General features: G+C 34.3%; 1 protein-coding gene across 11 annotated transcripts in view; it reads right to left on the reverse strand.

Annotated features, from left to right (window-relative positions):
• Positions 1–14386, reverse strand: part of NOL4 (nucleolar protein 4) — a 394115-nt gene that overhangs the window by 264012 nt on the left and 115717 nt on the right. For all 11 annotated transcript variants that reach the window (XM_025365628.1, XM_025365637.1, XM_025365636.1 and 8 more), the window contains one exon: positions 7442–7574. In XM_025365628.1, coding sequence (XP_025221413.1) covers positions 7442–7574 — 133 coding nt within the window. The remainder of the gene's footprint in view (positions 1–7441; positions 7575–14386) is intronic.

Genomic DNA, 14386 nt, shown 5'->3' on the forward strand with positions numbered 1-14386 from the left:
GGAAGGGGAACATCACACACCGGGGCCTATCATGGGGAGGGGGGAGGGGGGAGGGATTGCATTGGGAGTTATACCTGATGTAAATGACGAGTTGATGGGTGCAGCACACCAACAAGGCACAAGTATACATATGTAACAAACCTGCACGTTATGCACATGTACCCTACAACTTACAGTATAATAATAATAAATAAATTTAAAAAAAAAAAAAAGAAAGAATGATACTTAACATGCTAAAGTGCATGAGCAGCCTCTCTGGGTATGTACCAGTTAATTCACTAATTCATAATACTAATTGGTCATGTGTTATTAATAGTTATGCATATTATTGGCTAGCAATACAGATAATATAAATGGGGGCAATTCCACAGTAATGCATATCTATTACTGGATTATTACATTCTAGAATCATATAATTCTTCAAATGAATATGGAGCCACACTGTAAAATTAAACTCCAGGATGCATTTTATCATTTCCCCAATTTTTAATATTAAGAATAGATTAATAAATCTTATTTAAATGTCGACTCATGCCATGTCATTAAAGTGTCCCTTTGCACTCCTCCAGCTTCCCTACTCTAAACTATTCCAGTGCATGATAAAAATGAACAGAAGACACAAATTATGAACCACACATGTGCTTTAGTAATCTAGCTGTATTTGTAGTTTTGCATTCCCTTAGGTTGTAGGAAGTAATTAAGTGATTTCACTTAAAGGTCACTTTGGAGTTGCATGGGGTCCAGAAGTAAATTGTGAATAGATGCATCAAATGACAATTTCAGATTATTTAATTCTATCAAAAAATAAACACATCAAATATGAATAGCTGAAGGTAACTCACACTCAGACTGAGAAAAATCTTCTTATAGAAAATCAAGACCAGGTTTGCATAGCTCTGTATCTCTATAAATCTTAATGTCTTAGTAGCTTGAGCTTGACCTTAAGAGCTATCTCAGACACCCAAGGGTAGCATAGCGCAGGTAAAAGCCTCAGAAGCAGGACTGTTGCCTCCCAACTCTGAAGTCACATGAGTGCATCTCAGAGGCCGCAGAGGAAACATTCGGCAGCTGACACCTTGCAGAAATACAAGCCCAGTACTGCCAGATCCTTGTTTTCAAGAGAACTAAAAATCTGGATTATGTGAGTGCTCCCAATTTTTAAATGATGGTAGCCAATAAGAATTTTTGGAATAGTGGGTAGACCAAACAACACACAACTGGGTACGAGATGTGGCTCAAAGGCCAACAGTTTGCACTGTCCAATTTATGTAATTCATTGTAACTAAATATAGCCAGTGCTCCTAAATACATCAAATATTACATTAAAAAAAAAAAAAAAAAAAAGAATTAGCCAGCCATGCATACAGTGAGCTGTGATCGTGTCACTGCACTCCAGTCTGGGTGAAAGTGATATTATCCAGGGAAGAGAGAGAAAGAGAGAGAAAGAGAGAGAAAGCGAGAACCTCTTAATTTCCAAGTCCTTCTCCCTCTTTTATTGTGTCTAGACATTACCACATCCCATCGCTTGGCATACAGACATTGCTTACACTTCTTGTTAAACACTTCAATATATAAACAATACACTGATCCAACAATGAAGTACTAAACACCGCAGGAAAAAAAAAAAAAAAAAAACTGTGTTAAAAAATGTCTGTTACTCCACTGAGTCAACTGACATATGATAATCAAGGGACATTGACCGTGCTCTCCGAAAAGCAATTTATTCTACGATGTTATGACCGAAATCATAGAAAATAAGGTTTAAAAAGAAATGTATACTTTTTAAAACTATAATCCCTTACATTTATAGCTGATTAAGCTGACATACAGAGAATTTAAGGGTATGCCTCAACATTCCTTTGTATTCCTATTATCTTTTTCAAAAATGCAAATATATATAAATTGTTGCAATTGAAAAATACATAAATATATTGGTAATATCTAATAATCTTGCTAATTATTTGTGCTTAAAAAAAGAATAATTACTCCCTTATAAAATATCAATAGTTTACATTAAAGTGTTAACTCAGAAAAGTGATTAAAACGGTTCTTAGAAAAGTATCCTTCTATAAAATGAAGAGAAACATTTGTTTTGAACTGAAACTTTAAGTCTGTTTCTAAATCTGACACTTTTCTTTTGTCACATATCTTTTCAAAAATAACCACAGACAAGGAATGAACATCGGCTGTTTTAGAAGGTACAAATTCATAATAAACTAAGTAATTGATTTAGGAAAGGGAATAATTTTTTGAGCTAATCCATGCTGCCATAAATGTCTAGGATCTGAGATTCAAACACAGCAGCTCAAGTGACAAAATTTCTGTTTCTAATCCATTTAAATGGATGGCAGAACAAGAACGCTTACAATTTGCTGAATATTTGAAGGATGCCTTTAGCTGTTAGGCCTCGAGATGCTTTTTGAAATTCTGTGAACCGCAGCCATTGCATAGCAAAGCTTCCTTCATAATAAGCTCCTTATATTCCACAACACCTTCAAGGTGTTGTGCTTTTACTCATGCTTTCATGAGTAAAGCAGATGTATATATAACCTGTAAATGATTTAAACTTAAAAACATTATTTTAAGTCTGTAAAAAAAAAATTAAATAGCCCAACATAGTTTCCTCAAAACCAAAAATGAGAGTAAAATGCTGTTTATGCAAATATTCAGTTTCTATGCATTTTTTGCCTTTATGTTTTTATTGAGTTAGGGAAATATTATAAACCTAAAAAAGGCAAAAGAAGCAGAATACTATATATTAATCCTGAAGCATTCTTCTCATTACAAATTCTTCATTCGGGTTTGTGTCTTCTTGACCTTTATCTAATTGTCTAGCCTGGGGAAAAATATTTTTCTTCTTTCTCTCTTTTTCTGAGTGTATATATATCTCTATATATAGATACATATTTCCAAAACAATGCACATTGGATAGTCTTCTTTTCCCTTTGTTTTTAATGAATACCTTTCAAATTTTCTACAACCATAGTGAAATAAAAATTGTGAAAAAAATAACTTATTTTACTCTTCATTTTATATGGTGCCCAATAAGGACATTTTTATGCCTACCTGTTATAGTTATTAGAAAGGATTCATAAAAATCATAATGTCCTACTTCAATTTCTCTAAATAAAATCTTAAGTTAATCACTTAATGTTAAAAAAAAACAACATTTTTAATTTAACTTAAAAAAATTTGTATTGTTTAGATTTTCAAAATATTAAACACGGATTTCAGTCAACTGTTAAAATAGGAATTTCTCCTATAGTTTTTCCAGACTTCAGACACATTCAACCAATGGCTGCAGAGAATGGAGTTTAACTGCCAGTCAAAATAAAATAATGATCTATATCTACACTGTCTGACACAGTAGCCACCAGCCACGTGTAGCTATTTAAATTTGAATTAAAATTAAATTACAATAGCTTCTCAGTCACACTAGCCATATTTCAAGTACTCAATAGCCACAATGTGGAGAGTGACTATCATTTTGGACAGTGTAACTAAAGAACTATTCTGAGATTGCAGAAAGTCAACTGGACACTGATTCCTAGACTTTTCTTCAGCCCCTACTTCTCAACATCTCTCCACTGTGTCTCCTCAATCCCCATCATACTGGATTCTTGCACAGACCCTTATTCTCTACCTATACCATTTATTTCCAACTTAGAGTAATTTTGTCCCACAAGGGACATTTGCAACATCGGAAGACATTTTTATTTGTCACAGTTGGGAGAAGGGGAACTACGAACATGCAGCAGGTAGAGGCCAGGAATCTGCTAAACATTATGCAATGCAGAGGACATCCCTCTCCAACAAAGAGTTGTGTATCAATAGTGGCAACACTGAATTTAATACATATTCCTTAAAATTATGTGTTATATGAGGTAGGTCCCATGCCTTTTTTTTTCTCACTGTGATACGCACACACACACAAACACACACACTCACCCCTAATATAGGAGGCTCTAAAAGAAAGGTAATGTTAGACAAATAAATCAAGATACAGAAGAGCATAAATGACATAATTCTAGGTATTTGATGACAAAATTTTCTGAGTATGTATATGGTTGTGTATTTGTAAACAGGAAAAAAAGAAATTTTACAGAAGGTTGTCAATATGGATTACTTAGGAGAGTACCATTGTCAGAAAGAAGGACAGAAGAAAAGAAGATAAATATGTAAAACTTATGTTACAAAATATAATCATTCTGAAAAGTTATATTTTAATCATTTAAATGATACAGCATATAAGAACTATCTCAAATGAAGCCAATGAAAGGAAAACTGTAAGCAAGTGAAGACTCATTACTTAATATGGTATTTTCATTCTAGAACAGAAACAGCTAATAAGTGAGAAAAATAATGCAGTTTCATACAGTGATAAATCCTCTGAAGAATGTTAACAATTAGGAAATAGGTAAGGGGAGATATTCCTGACCTCAGGAAAGATGTCAGGGCTTGGAGAAATAAATTTGGGATTCATCTAGGTACAGATGGTGTGGAAAGCGACATGATTAGATGTGGTGTCCTAGGGAGTGAGAATAAGGAAGAGAGAGTTGAAGCCTGCACTCTGGCATCTATGGAATACAACATGGAAAATGAGCCCACAGAGATGAATGACACAGAAATCACACCAGAAAAAAAAAAAAAAAATAGGGAGTGTTGTCCTTAAACATTAGTGTTGAAGGAGATGAGGACTAAGGGTTGACCAATGAATTAAGCAAGAAGAAGCCTGCTGGTGATGTTCACAAGAACAAGTGAAGTCGGTGGCAAGGATGAAAGCCTACTTGAGATGAGCCAAAAAGGGTAGGGTGGAAATAATGGGACAACTCTTTCAGAGTTTCACTATAAAGTCTTTTGCAGGGGTGGTGCAGAGAAATAGGGCAATGAATGAAGAGGTGCAATGGGATATGATATGATTAAATGTTTCTGTCCCATCCAAAATTGATGTTGAAACTTAATCCCCAACATAACAGTATTAAGAGGTATGGCCTTTAGGATGTGTCAGTCTCATCTCATGAATAGGATTAGGTGCCCTTACAAAATGGCTTGAGAGGCCAGCCACAGTGGCTCATGCCTGTAATCCCAGCACTCTGGGAGGCCGAGACAGGCAGATCACTTGAGGTCAGGAGTTCAAAACCAGACTGGTCAACATGGTGAAACCCGATCTCTACTAAAAATACAAACAAAAAATAAATTAGCTGGGCATGGTGGTGTGTGCCTATAGTCCCCGCTACTCGGGAGGCGGAGGCAAGAGAATTGCTTGAACCTGGGAGACAGAGGTTGCAGTGAGCCAAGATCACATCACTGCACTCCAGCCTGGACAACAGAGCAAGACTCCATCTCAAAAATAAAATAATAAAATAAAAGGGCTTGACAGAGGAGTTTACCCCTCTTTGGATCCTGCCAGCATGAGAGGATATGGTGTTCCTTCCCTTGGGAGGATTCAGCAATAATGCACTATCATGGGAGAACAAGCTCTTCCAGACACTGAACCTACTAGCACCTAGATCTTGGACTCCCAGATCTTGGACTCCAGACCTGTGAGAGATAAATTTCTGTTCTTTATAAATGATCCAGTCTCAGGTATATGGTTATAGCAGCACAAATGGAAAAAGACAAAATCAATGGAGGCATTTTAAAGAAGATATTTATCAAATTATGTTTGTATGTAGATTCTAATAATCTAGCAGAGTGAGGAAAACCTCTAATGCAGGAGAAAGAGGAGGGATCATTGCAAGAGAAAACTCAGCAGGAAATGTAAGAAAAAAGTATCTGATATGCAAGGCAAGGAAGGGTTAGGCCTAGGTTAGAAAAGGAACAACTAGGTAGGTGATTACCCTTGAAACATTCATCAATATATCATGAGAAAGTGCTTTTCCCTAAGAGTACATAATATTTGGAGTTAGTCCACTGCATTTGATTAAAATCACAGCAGCTGGCCATAGCCAAAGACCCGCAGCTTGCAATTTCAGTCAAGTAAACAATTAATTTCCATGATGAGAGACATCCTCTATATTCTCTATACATCCTCTACATTATCTATATTCCTTAAAATTAGGGACTAAGATGGTTAGGAGATACCTAAGTTAAATGCATAAGCAAATTAATGGAGTGATGCACATTACTAAGAATCTTTCAGTTATTCTATGATCTTGGTGCTATACAACGGCCATTGAAAAATACAAAATCTGAGGAATGCCTACTCATGTTTTAGAAGAAAAGAGAAAATTCATATCTAAATCAGAAAAACTTCATTCGCATAATATTTCCAAATAAATGGCTTTTCTACTACAATAGCTATTTTAGCACATAGCAAGTAAGATACAATCTTAAAGTCACTGATAGTCAATGCATTCCTCATTTTCTTGTAACTCAAGCTAACAAGGACACCACCATCTTTTAAGATTCATCTGAAATGAGAAAAAGAAAAGCCCCTCTGTTCTTGGACGTTTTTTATGCTTCAAACTAGGGATTTCTTATGCCTTGCCAACACAAACAGAACACAAATAGCAGCTAGAAATATAGCAATCTTTTGCAACCAGTTTGTAATAGCAACTGTCAGAGACAGCAAAGGTTTTTTTCAGTATCTATAAATGTAAGTACAAAATTCTTCAATCAAAAAGTTCATATAAACTTGTTAAATATAGAAATAATAAACAAATTTTGAATATAATTGGCCAATTTCTCTTTTTGCCCACAATTACCGAAATAAGTCAAATTTACTTGTATGCATAATTTTATATTTACAAAGAGAAAAATCTACAAAGGTAGTTTTGAAAGATCTCCAAAAATTTTAGGCCTACAATGTTAGTATGACATCTACTTTCTCTACGTATCTAGCTTTCTTCCTATCAAGAACAACAGGCTGATTCAGAAATCTTTAATGAACCCAGGAATAAGAGATCATGAGCTTTCTTTCCTTAACAGCTGAATAAAGTAGTTCAAAATCACAGCAAAATATTGTCTTACTCAGCACTACTGCTCTGGTAAAATTTCCTTTAATATCTAGTGATTCTTAGTTGAAACTTGTCTTTTACATAAAAGAAAAACATCCAAGTTAATCTTTTGATCACATTTAAATGCTTGATTTAGTCAGAAGGATGACAGCCCAAGAAATCAAAGCTAGAAAATATTATCACAGAAACCAAACTGTATTGATATAACACATACTTTAAGTTCAAGGAGCAAAACGTGAATTAGCTTGAATTTTATAACCAATATCTGCTTATAAATCAGTCTAACACCTTGGTTTTGAACAAAGTTTTGAATTACAAAATAGTGAAGTGGATGACACAACCTAAATAATAGAGAAAAGTTCCCATAGAAACACGCAGATTTTTAAAAATTGACACAAGAATTAAGAGGTAGTTGTTTCCATGCATTCTGACTCGTTTTTTGGGGGGTTGTTTTGCTTATTTAGTCAAACTGAAAGGCTTACCATCTTGCTGGCCATGAAGATTCTGGGGACTTTGCATTCTTTCTTCAAGATTGGAGCTAAGATCAGAGTTCACAGCTGACATCCGTGTTGAATCACTCATGTCAAATTCATCACTTTCTATTGAACTTTCATCCTGAAAATAGTTTTAAAATATCATCAAGCATTTAAAAATATAATACATTTAAATAATAACCATTTTATCTACAAGGTCAATTGAAGTTTAACCAGTAAATGTTTACAGAATTCAGAAAAGTATGTTACAAACTAATGGATTTTTAAAATAACAAACAATGGAATAATTTCTCCCTTCAAGGAATTTCAAGACTTGTGAAATAATATGTCTTTATGTACGCCAATATTTTAAAGGTAAAAATATATACTTAGAGACAGTGTAGTTTAGGAATTAACCTGAATAAAGAAAGAATGATTTTATAGTAAATACTTTCTAAAAGAGTTAATCATAAAATGTAACATAAAGAGAAATACAAGTTTTGATTAAAAACTAAATGACCGAAAAATGTTGTAAGCAGAAATATTAGAATGCAGAAAGGGCTTTATAAAAATGTTTCGTTGGCAAACATGATAGATTCTAATATAGCAAACTTATACATTAGGTTCAAAGTCCACATGTAATGGAGAGCAAGGTAATCTTAGTACACCCTTTCTTTCTTTGCAAGCAAATATAAATTGCACGGCAACCACAAAAAGGAGTTCTAGGTAAAATTGTGAATGAAACATGTATTAAAAGTCAGTTCATAAAATGGAATTACCAAAAGGCCACTTTGCTGAATGGCCAATTTATCAAATCTTTCCAAATGTTAAACCAAATCTAGGATATATTATTGCGGTCGTTTTACTGAAGCAAACTTCATTTGGAGAACTGATTTTTGGACAAATGGTGTACTTATAAAGGCTGGAAGGCCCAGGAAACCTGTGCAAAATGTAAATGTTTAATCAAAATCTCTAGCTTTGACTTTAATTTGTAAATGTTTGATCTGAATGTTTAACACTAATGTAATAATCAGCAGTAGTAGTGCTATTTATGTTGCACACGTTATTTATGTTTCATTACAACCATGAATTAGCTACAAATTTGCAAACAATTTATAGATGAAGAAATTGAGGCATTGAGAAGTTAAATCATTTTCCCTGCTATTATATACTAGAACCAGTAGTCATATGAAGTCATCCAGACTCGAGGAAACAGCATCTTTGAATAGGAAGAATTACCTTGGTTTCATAAATGACATCTTGGCATTAGCAAAGAAGTTTCTATTATTAATGAACAAGACCATCCTGGTAGACTAATAAATTGGCATTCTGATTCTTAAGTCAGGCTCAGTGGTTTTGGCTGTGTTGTCTTTCCTTTACCAAAGACTGGGTCATGCTTGGGCACACTGAGTAGCACTAGCTCTTCATTAAGTCCGTAAGGAAATGCCACTGTGTTAGATCTCTGGACAATCAGCCACATAGACTTCTCTTAGTTACATGCCCTCTCTCAATTCATTATGTTTACTCCAGTTCTAAATTCTAGTGTGCGTGTGTGAGTGTGTGTGTGTTTGCGTGTGTGTGTATGCAAACATAAGAGACTTCAATGTGGACTGACATTATCAGTAATAACAATATGGACTTGTTACTAGTGTCGATCATATACAAATACATACATATATACACACATTGATAGATGATACAGATATCTATTACATACACTATATATACTTTCTGTGATGTCATAGTATTTTAGAGGATATTCTCAGAAGCCAGACTTCCTAGATTCAGGTCCATATTCTGCCAGTTATTAGATATGCTAGCTTAAGCAAGTTACCTCAACTTACTGTGCCTCAGTTTCTTTATCTATACAATAGAAATAAAAATTGTGCCAATCTCACAGAGTCATATGAGGAGTGAGGGAATGTACTATATTTAAAGTATCTAGAACAATGTCAGGTACATGATAAGCACAATAAAACTGTTTAATATTACTATATGGAATATACAATAAATTCTACAGAATATATTATGCACACTTATTACAGTATATGAACATATACAACAAAATATAGCACATTTCAATATAATGTAAAGGCAAACAAAATGTGTTACTAAAGTAGCTGTGTGTTTACATAAACACATAAACAGTCTTTATAAGTATTTGTTATAAAGGTCACAAAAAGCTAACTATAAGTAAGCTGGTAAAATATCATTTATATGGCATATAAATATGTAAAATGTATACATATATGAGGATATGTATGTGTTGTGTATTTATGTTTAAAGAAGAGCTAAATATAAAGATTTAGGTCACAGACCCTGTTCTATGAAATGATTGTAAAAACAGCCACAGCATATTATGGAAAATCAATATATTTTTTTACTACCACTAAAATGCATGCTGACACTCTTGCCGGCATACATTTTAATAAATTCAGATGAGAGATTAAAATGTTTATGTAACCAAATGTATACTTATGTATTTTTGTAATTAAAAAAACACCATGTTAAATTATTTATCATCATAAGTGGCTTAATGATTGAAAATATTTTAAATATTTTCTTCCACTATTACATATGAAATATAATTCATTTTCACAATTACATTCCTTATTAGAATCCAATTGTTACACATTTGCAAAAAGCTTTAATGAGAATAAGTGCATGTATTCATTCTGTATATTCTATTCTAATTAATAATTGATTAAATTATTGTTTTTAATAAAAGCTAGCAGAGGTATATGAAATATAAGCTTGTGCTTTTTTACCAACATAGAGATAATACTAATTACACTAGGAAGAAACTATTGAAAGCTTCTAAGATTAAGCAATCAGAAAACTTGACTGATGTGATATTAAGTATTTTATTCATGATTATCTTTAGACCATTCATCTAATTTCTTTTCTCTATGAAATTCTATTTTGTTTGACAATCAGAAAAAACTCTCCACATCATACTGTGTGAGCTTATTTCTTACATGAGTAAAATCTCATGATAATGAAAGTCATGACCAGAGACCATAATAATTCTGCCTCCTTGAAACTTAATGTTTTAATATTAGAACAATTTAACTGTAACAAACAATTTTCTTTTCAGTCTTTTCCCTTTTAAACATGGCACTTATTTACTTTTCAAAAGCTTTGTTATTGAGCTTTTATTTCTATCTTCAGAAGTTGTTTGAAATGGAGACCGCTAATCTGCTCCATATTTCATTTTAGTTTCCAAGTTCCAGATATTACCTGTAAAGGGTCTCTACCATGTACTTTCTGATTTTCCCTGCTATTGTCCTGCCTGATTAGTTCAAAATTGTATTTTTCCATTTCCTAAACTATGTAATAATAGTCTCTCAGTTAACTTATCCACATCCAATTTCTCTACACCAGTCCTGCCTATTAACTATTGCCAAATTAAGCTTCCCATTTCTGAACATGTCACTTCTCTGCTGATAAATTTGTAGCCCTATCTTTTGTTTGTCAAAAAATGTGTATGCTATTCAGTCAAACATTTACAGTTTACCCTAAGACTGTTTAGAAACCACTCCCACCAATCTTCTCTTTCTGTTGATTTTTTAAAACTTATCGTCTGCTCAAATCAAATTAAAGCTTACATTATCAGCATCTCTATGAAATTCATCATCTCAAACCTTAGTGTGCATGAGTGTAGATTCTGTTAAAAATTCATATCCCCTGGTCCCACATATCAGACCTAGAATTAGCATCTTTGGGGTGGTGTCCTGCTACATGTAGTTCAATCAGCTATTTAATGTTGGCTATCAGCCCAGTCCAGTGTTGTTCAAGAAAACATTGTGTAATGATGGAATTGCTCTATAATATTCTCTATTCAATAAGGTAAATACTAGTTGTATGTGGCTATTGAACATTTGAAATGTGGTAAGTGTGACTTAAGACCTGAATTTTTAGTTTTAGTTAATTTTAATTGATGTTCAGTTAAACTTAAACATTCACATGTGACTAATGACTACCATCTTGGGCAGTGTGTATCTGACAATCCTTTGTTGTGAGATCTTGAAAATATATTCAGTCATTCACTACTAGCAAACAGTAAACATTTTAATAGATAAATTGTTTCATATATCACATTCCATAGGATGAATTTCTAGTCAAGTAATATAAATATATTTGAAAAGTGTAATAATTATCATCAAATGATCCCCCAGAAAGTTTGCTCCAGTTTAAACCCTCACCAATCATTCATAAGAAGGTCAAATGATCTCATATTGGATACAGTATTTTGTAAAATCTTTACAAAATGTGGTAAGCCTCAAATAACAAGTTAATTCACTAAAATTGTAGTTTGGTTAATATAAGAGGTTGAGGTTTTTTTAATGGTTATTGACCATGCAGTGGATAACTTCCAAAGATGGCTACTATGGATCCCTTCTCCTCCCCACTGCCCCTTACATGCGTGCCACTCCTCAGATCAAGGAACCGTATTTCTCGCTCCTCCCCTTGAAACTAGGCTGATTTTGTTATTTGCTTTGGTCAGTAGAAATGTGGCAGAAGTGATGTTGTGTCAGTCCCAGAACAACAGGGAGCTCCCACTTCCTGTCTCTTGGAAACCAGCTGCCATAGAATAAAGCTGTCAGATAAGAAGTCTGACTACCCTGAGACCAGCACACTGTGAGGAAGCATAAGCCAGCCACAGGGAGAGTGAGAGGTCACGTAAAGGAGCATAAAGATGCATCAAGGAGCCAGGTACTTAAGTGAGGTTTTCTTGGACTATCCAGCCAGGTCCAGCTACCAGTTGAATGTCACTGAGTAAATGATCCTAGCTTATGCCAGGAGTAACAAAATAAATCACCCAGAGGTTCTTGGCTAACTGCTTAACCCATAGAATAATGATTTTTTTTTTTTTGTTAACTGATGAATTAGGAGCAAACAGAAGAACAATTCCATAATCTCCACGACTATTTCCATTCGCCTACCTCTATCTGATCCCTCCTGTATGTGCTCCATTCTAAAGCCAACTTCTCCAATTTTGTACAAGAAATCCTACCTATTAATGCCAAGGACATTGCTTCATCAATTCTCCTTCCTCTTTCCTAAATCACTATTTTCCTCTGCTACATGAATCCCATCAACATGTAATATGCTATAATTTCTTTGATTTTATAAAAAAAAATAATTAAAAACTCCTGTTCCCATGCTCCCTCTGGCTCCTACCTCTTTCCCCTGCTCCCCTTCATAGCAAACTCTTCAGTGACTTTGCTGCTGTCATCCTGAGCACCTCATAAAAACTGCTCTTGTCAAGAACACCATTGACTTCCACCAGGCTAAATACAAATTTAATTTTCAGACTTCAGTATAATTGACTTTTCACTTGCTTTGACATAATACATTACTGTAGACATACTGAAAAACCTTTTTTCCAGTTTTATTCTAGTTCACAAACTCTCCTGCTTTTTCTAATACCCTGGGTGCTCTTCCTCAGTATCCCCTGTTGATTCCTCCTCATCTGCCAGATGTTATAACATTGGAATTTCCCAAATCAACGTTATTGGGCTTTGTTTGTTCAATCTACACTCACTACCTTGGTAGTACCTTCAGGCACATGGCTTCACACACTATCTGCCCATGGATGATGCTTGGCCTTATGTCTAGCTTAATTCTTTGTTCTTAATCACACATGCCAACTGTCTAATTGACAAATCTACTTAAATCTCTAATAAACCTCTTAAATCTACTTGAATTTCTAATGAAGAGCTCACAATTGAACTTCCAATATCATACCTCAAATGTTTTCTACCCCCAGTTTTTCTTACACTAGTTAATACCAATTCTACCCTACTTGCTCAGATTAAAAACCTTGGAGACATTACTACTCTTGACTTTCACACTTCTCATCGAACCTGTCAGTAAAACTTAAAATCTGTTCATAATTTCTCCTCTTTCCACTACCTAAACCACTATGTCTTTGATTCAAGCCACTATTATCTTCTTTCCTGAAACATTCTTCAGAAGCTTTTGTTAAATCCAACTAAAATGTATACTCATAAGATGACCATTGAAAACCCTTAGCATCAGCTTCTTCTAGAAGCATGTAGCAAAGGAAACTCTTGCCAGCAGGGCAGCATCAGGTGTTTCACTTCCATGGAAACCCTTGAAGGGGTCATGTAGCAATTCACATAGTTAATTAGACATATTTTCTTTAGCTCTTCCTGTGATAGCTCGGGTACAAGAAAACAGTAATCATACTGGGTAGGTTGGAAACTTGGCAGAGAAGCCCCATGCCCCAGAAGAGACAAAATATCTTATCACAGCACAGTTAATACCTTAAGGTCCCCACAAAGGACATGCCAATTACAAAAATTATTCAACTCAAGGAAATCAAAAGATTCTCACCAGATATTTGTCTTCTGATACAGTTTAACAATTGGAATCATTTTTGCCACAGCAATGTTGCCTAGTAACACAGTTATCATTTCAATGTTAGCAGTTTTGCAGGACAGCAAACTCCAAAAGTTATTCAAAGGCCAATTTCTCATGCAGGAAGGAATAGAGCTTTGTTAACTCCTTACCCACACTGATTTCTGTAATAACCTTCTACTGGTGTCTGCACATCCAGTTTTTTTTCTTTCCTCTTCAGTCTATTCTCAGCCCACATGATTAAGCTAAAATATGGATCAGATCACATGACTTCTCTGCTCAAAAAAAAAAAAAAATATGGCTCCCCATATTACTCAGAGTAAAATTTAAAAGTTCTTAAAATGTAAGACTCTATATAACTTGACTTTCCACTATCTCTTTAAACTCCTCTCCTATTTTCCTCTTCCTTGAGCATTCTGTTGCAACCATGTTGACTATCTTGCTGTTCCTACAGCTACTAGATATGCACCTGCCTCAGGAACTTTTCACTGTATCCCTCTGCTACATGCACACATTTCCTTCCCTTCTACTCAAATAACACATTTTAATAAAGCCTTTTAAACTTGT

The sequence above is a fragment of the Theropithecus gelada genome, chromosome 18 (genome assembly GCF_003255815.1).
Source record: "Theropithecus gelada isolate Dixy chromosome 18, Tgel_1.0, whole genome shotgun sequence".
Classification (NCBI taxonomy): domain Eukaryota; kingdom Metazoa; phylum Chordata; class Mammalia; order Primates; family Cercopithecidae; genus Theropithecus; species Theropithecus gelada.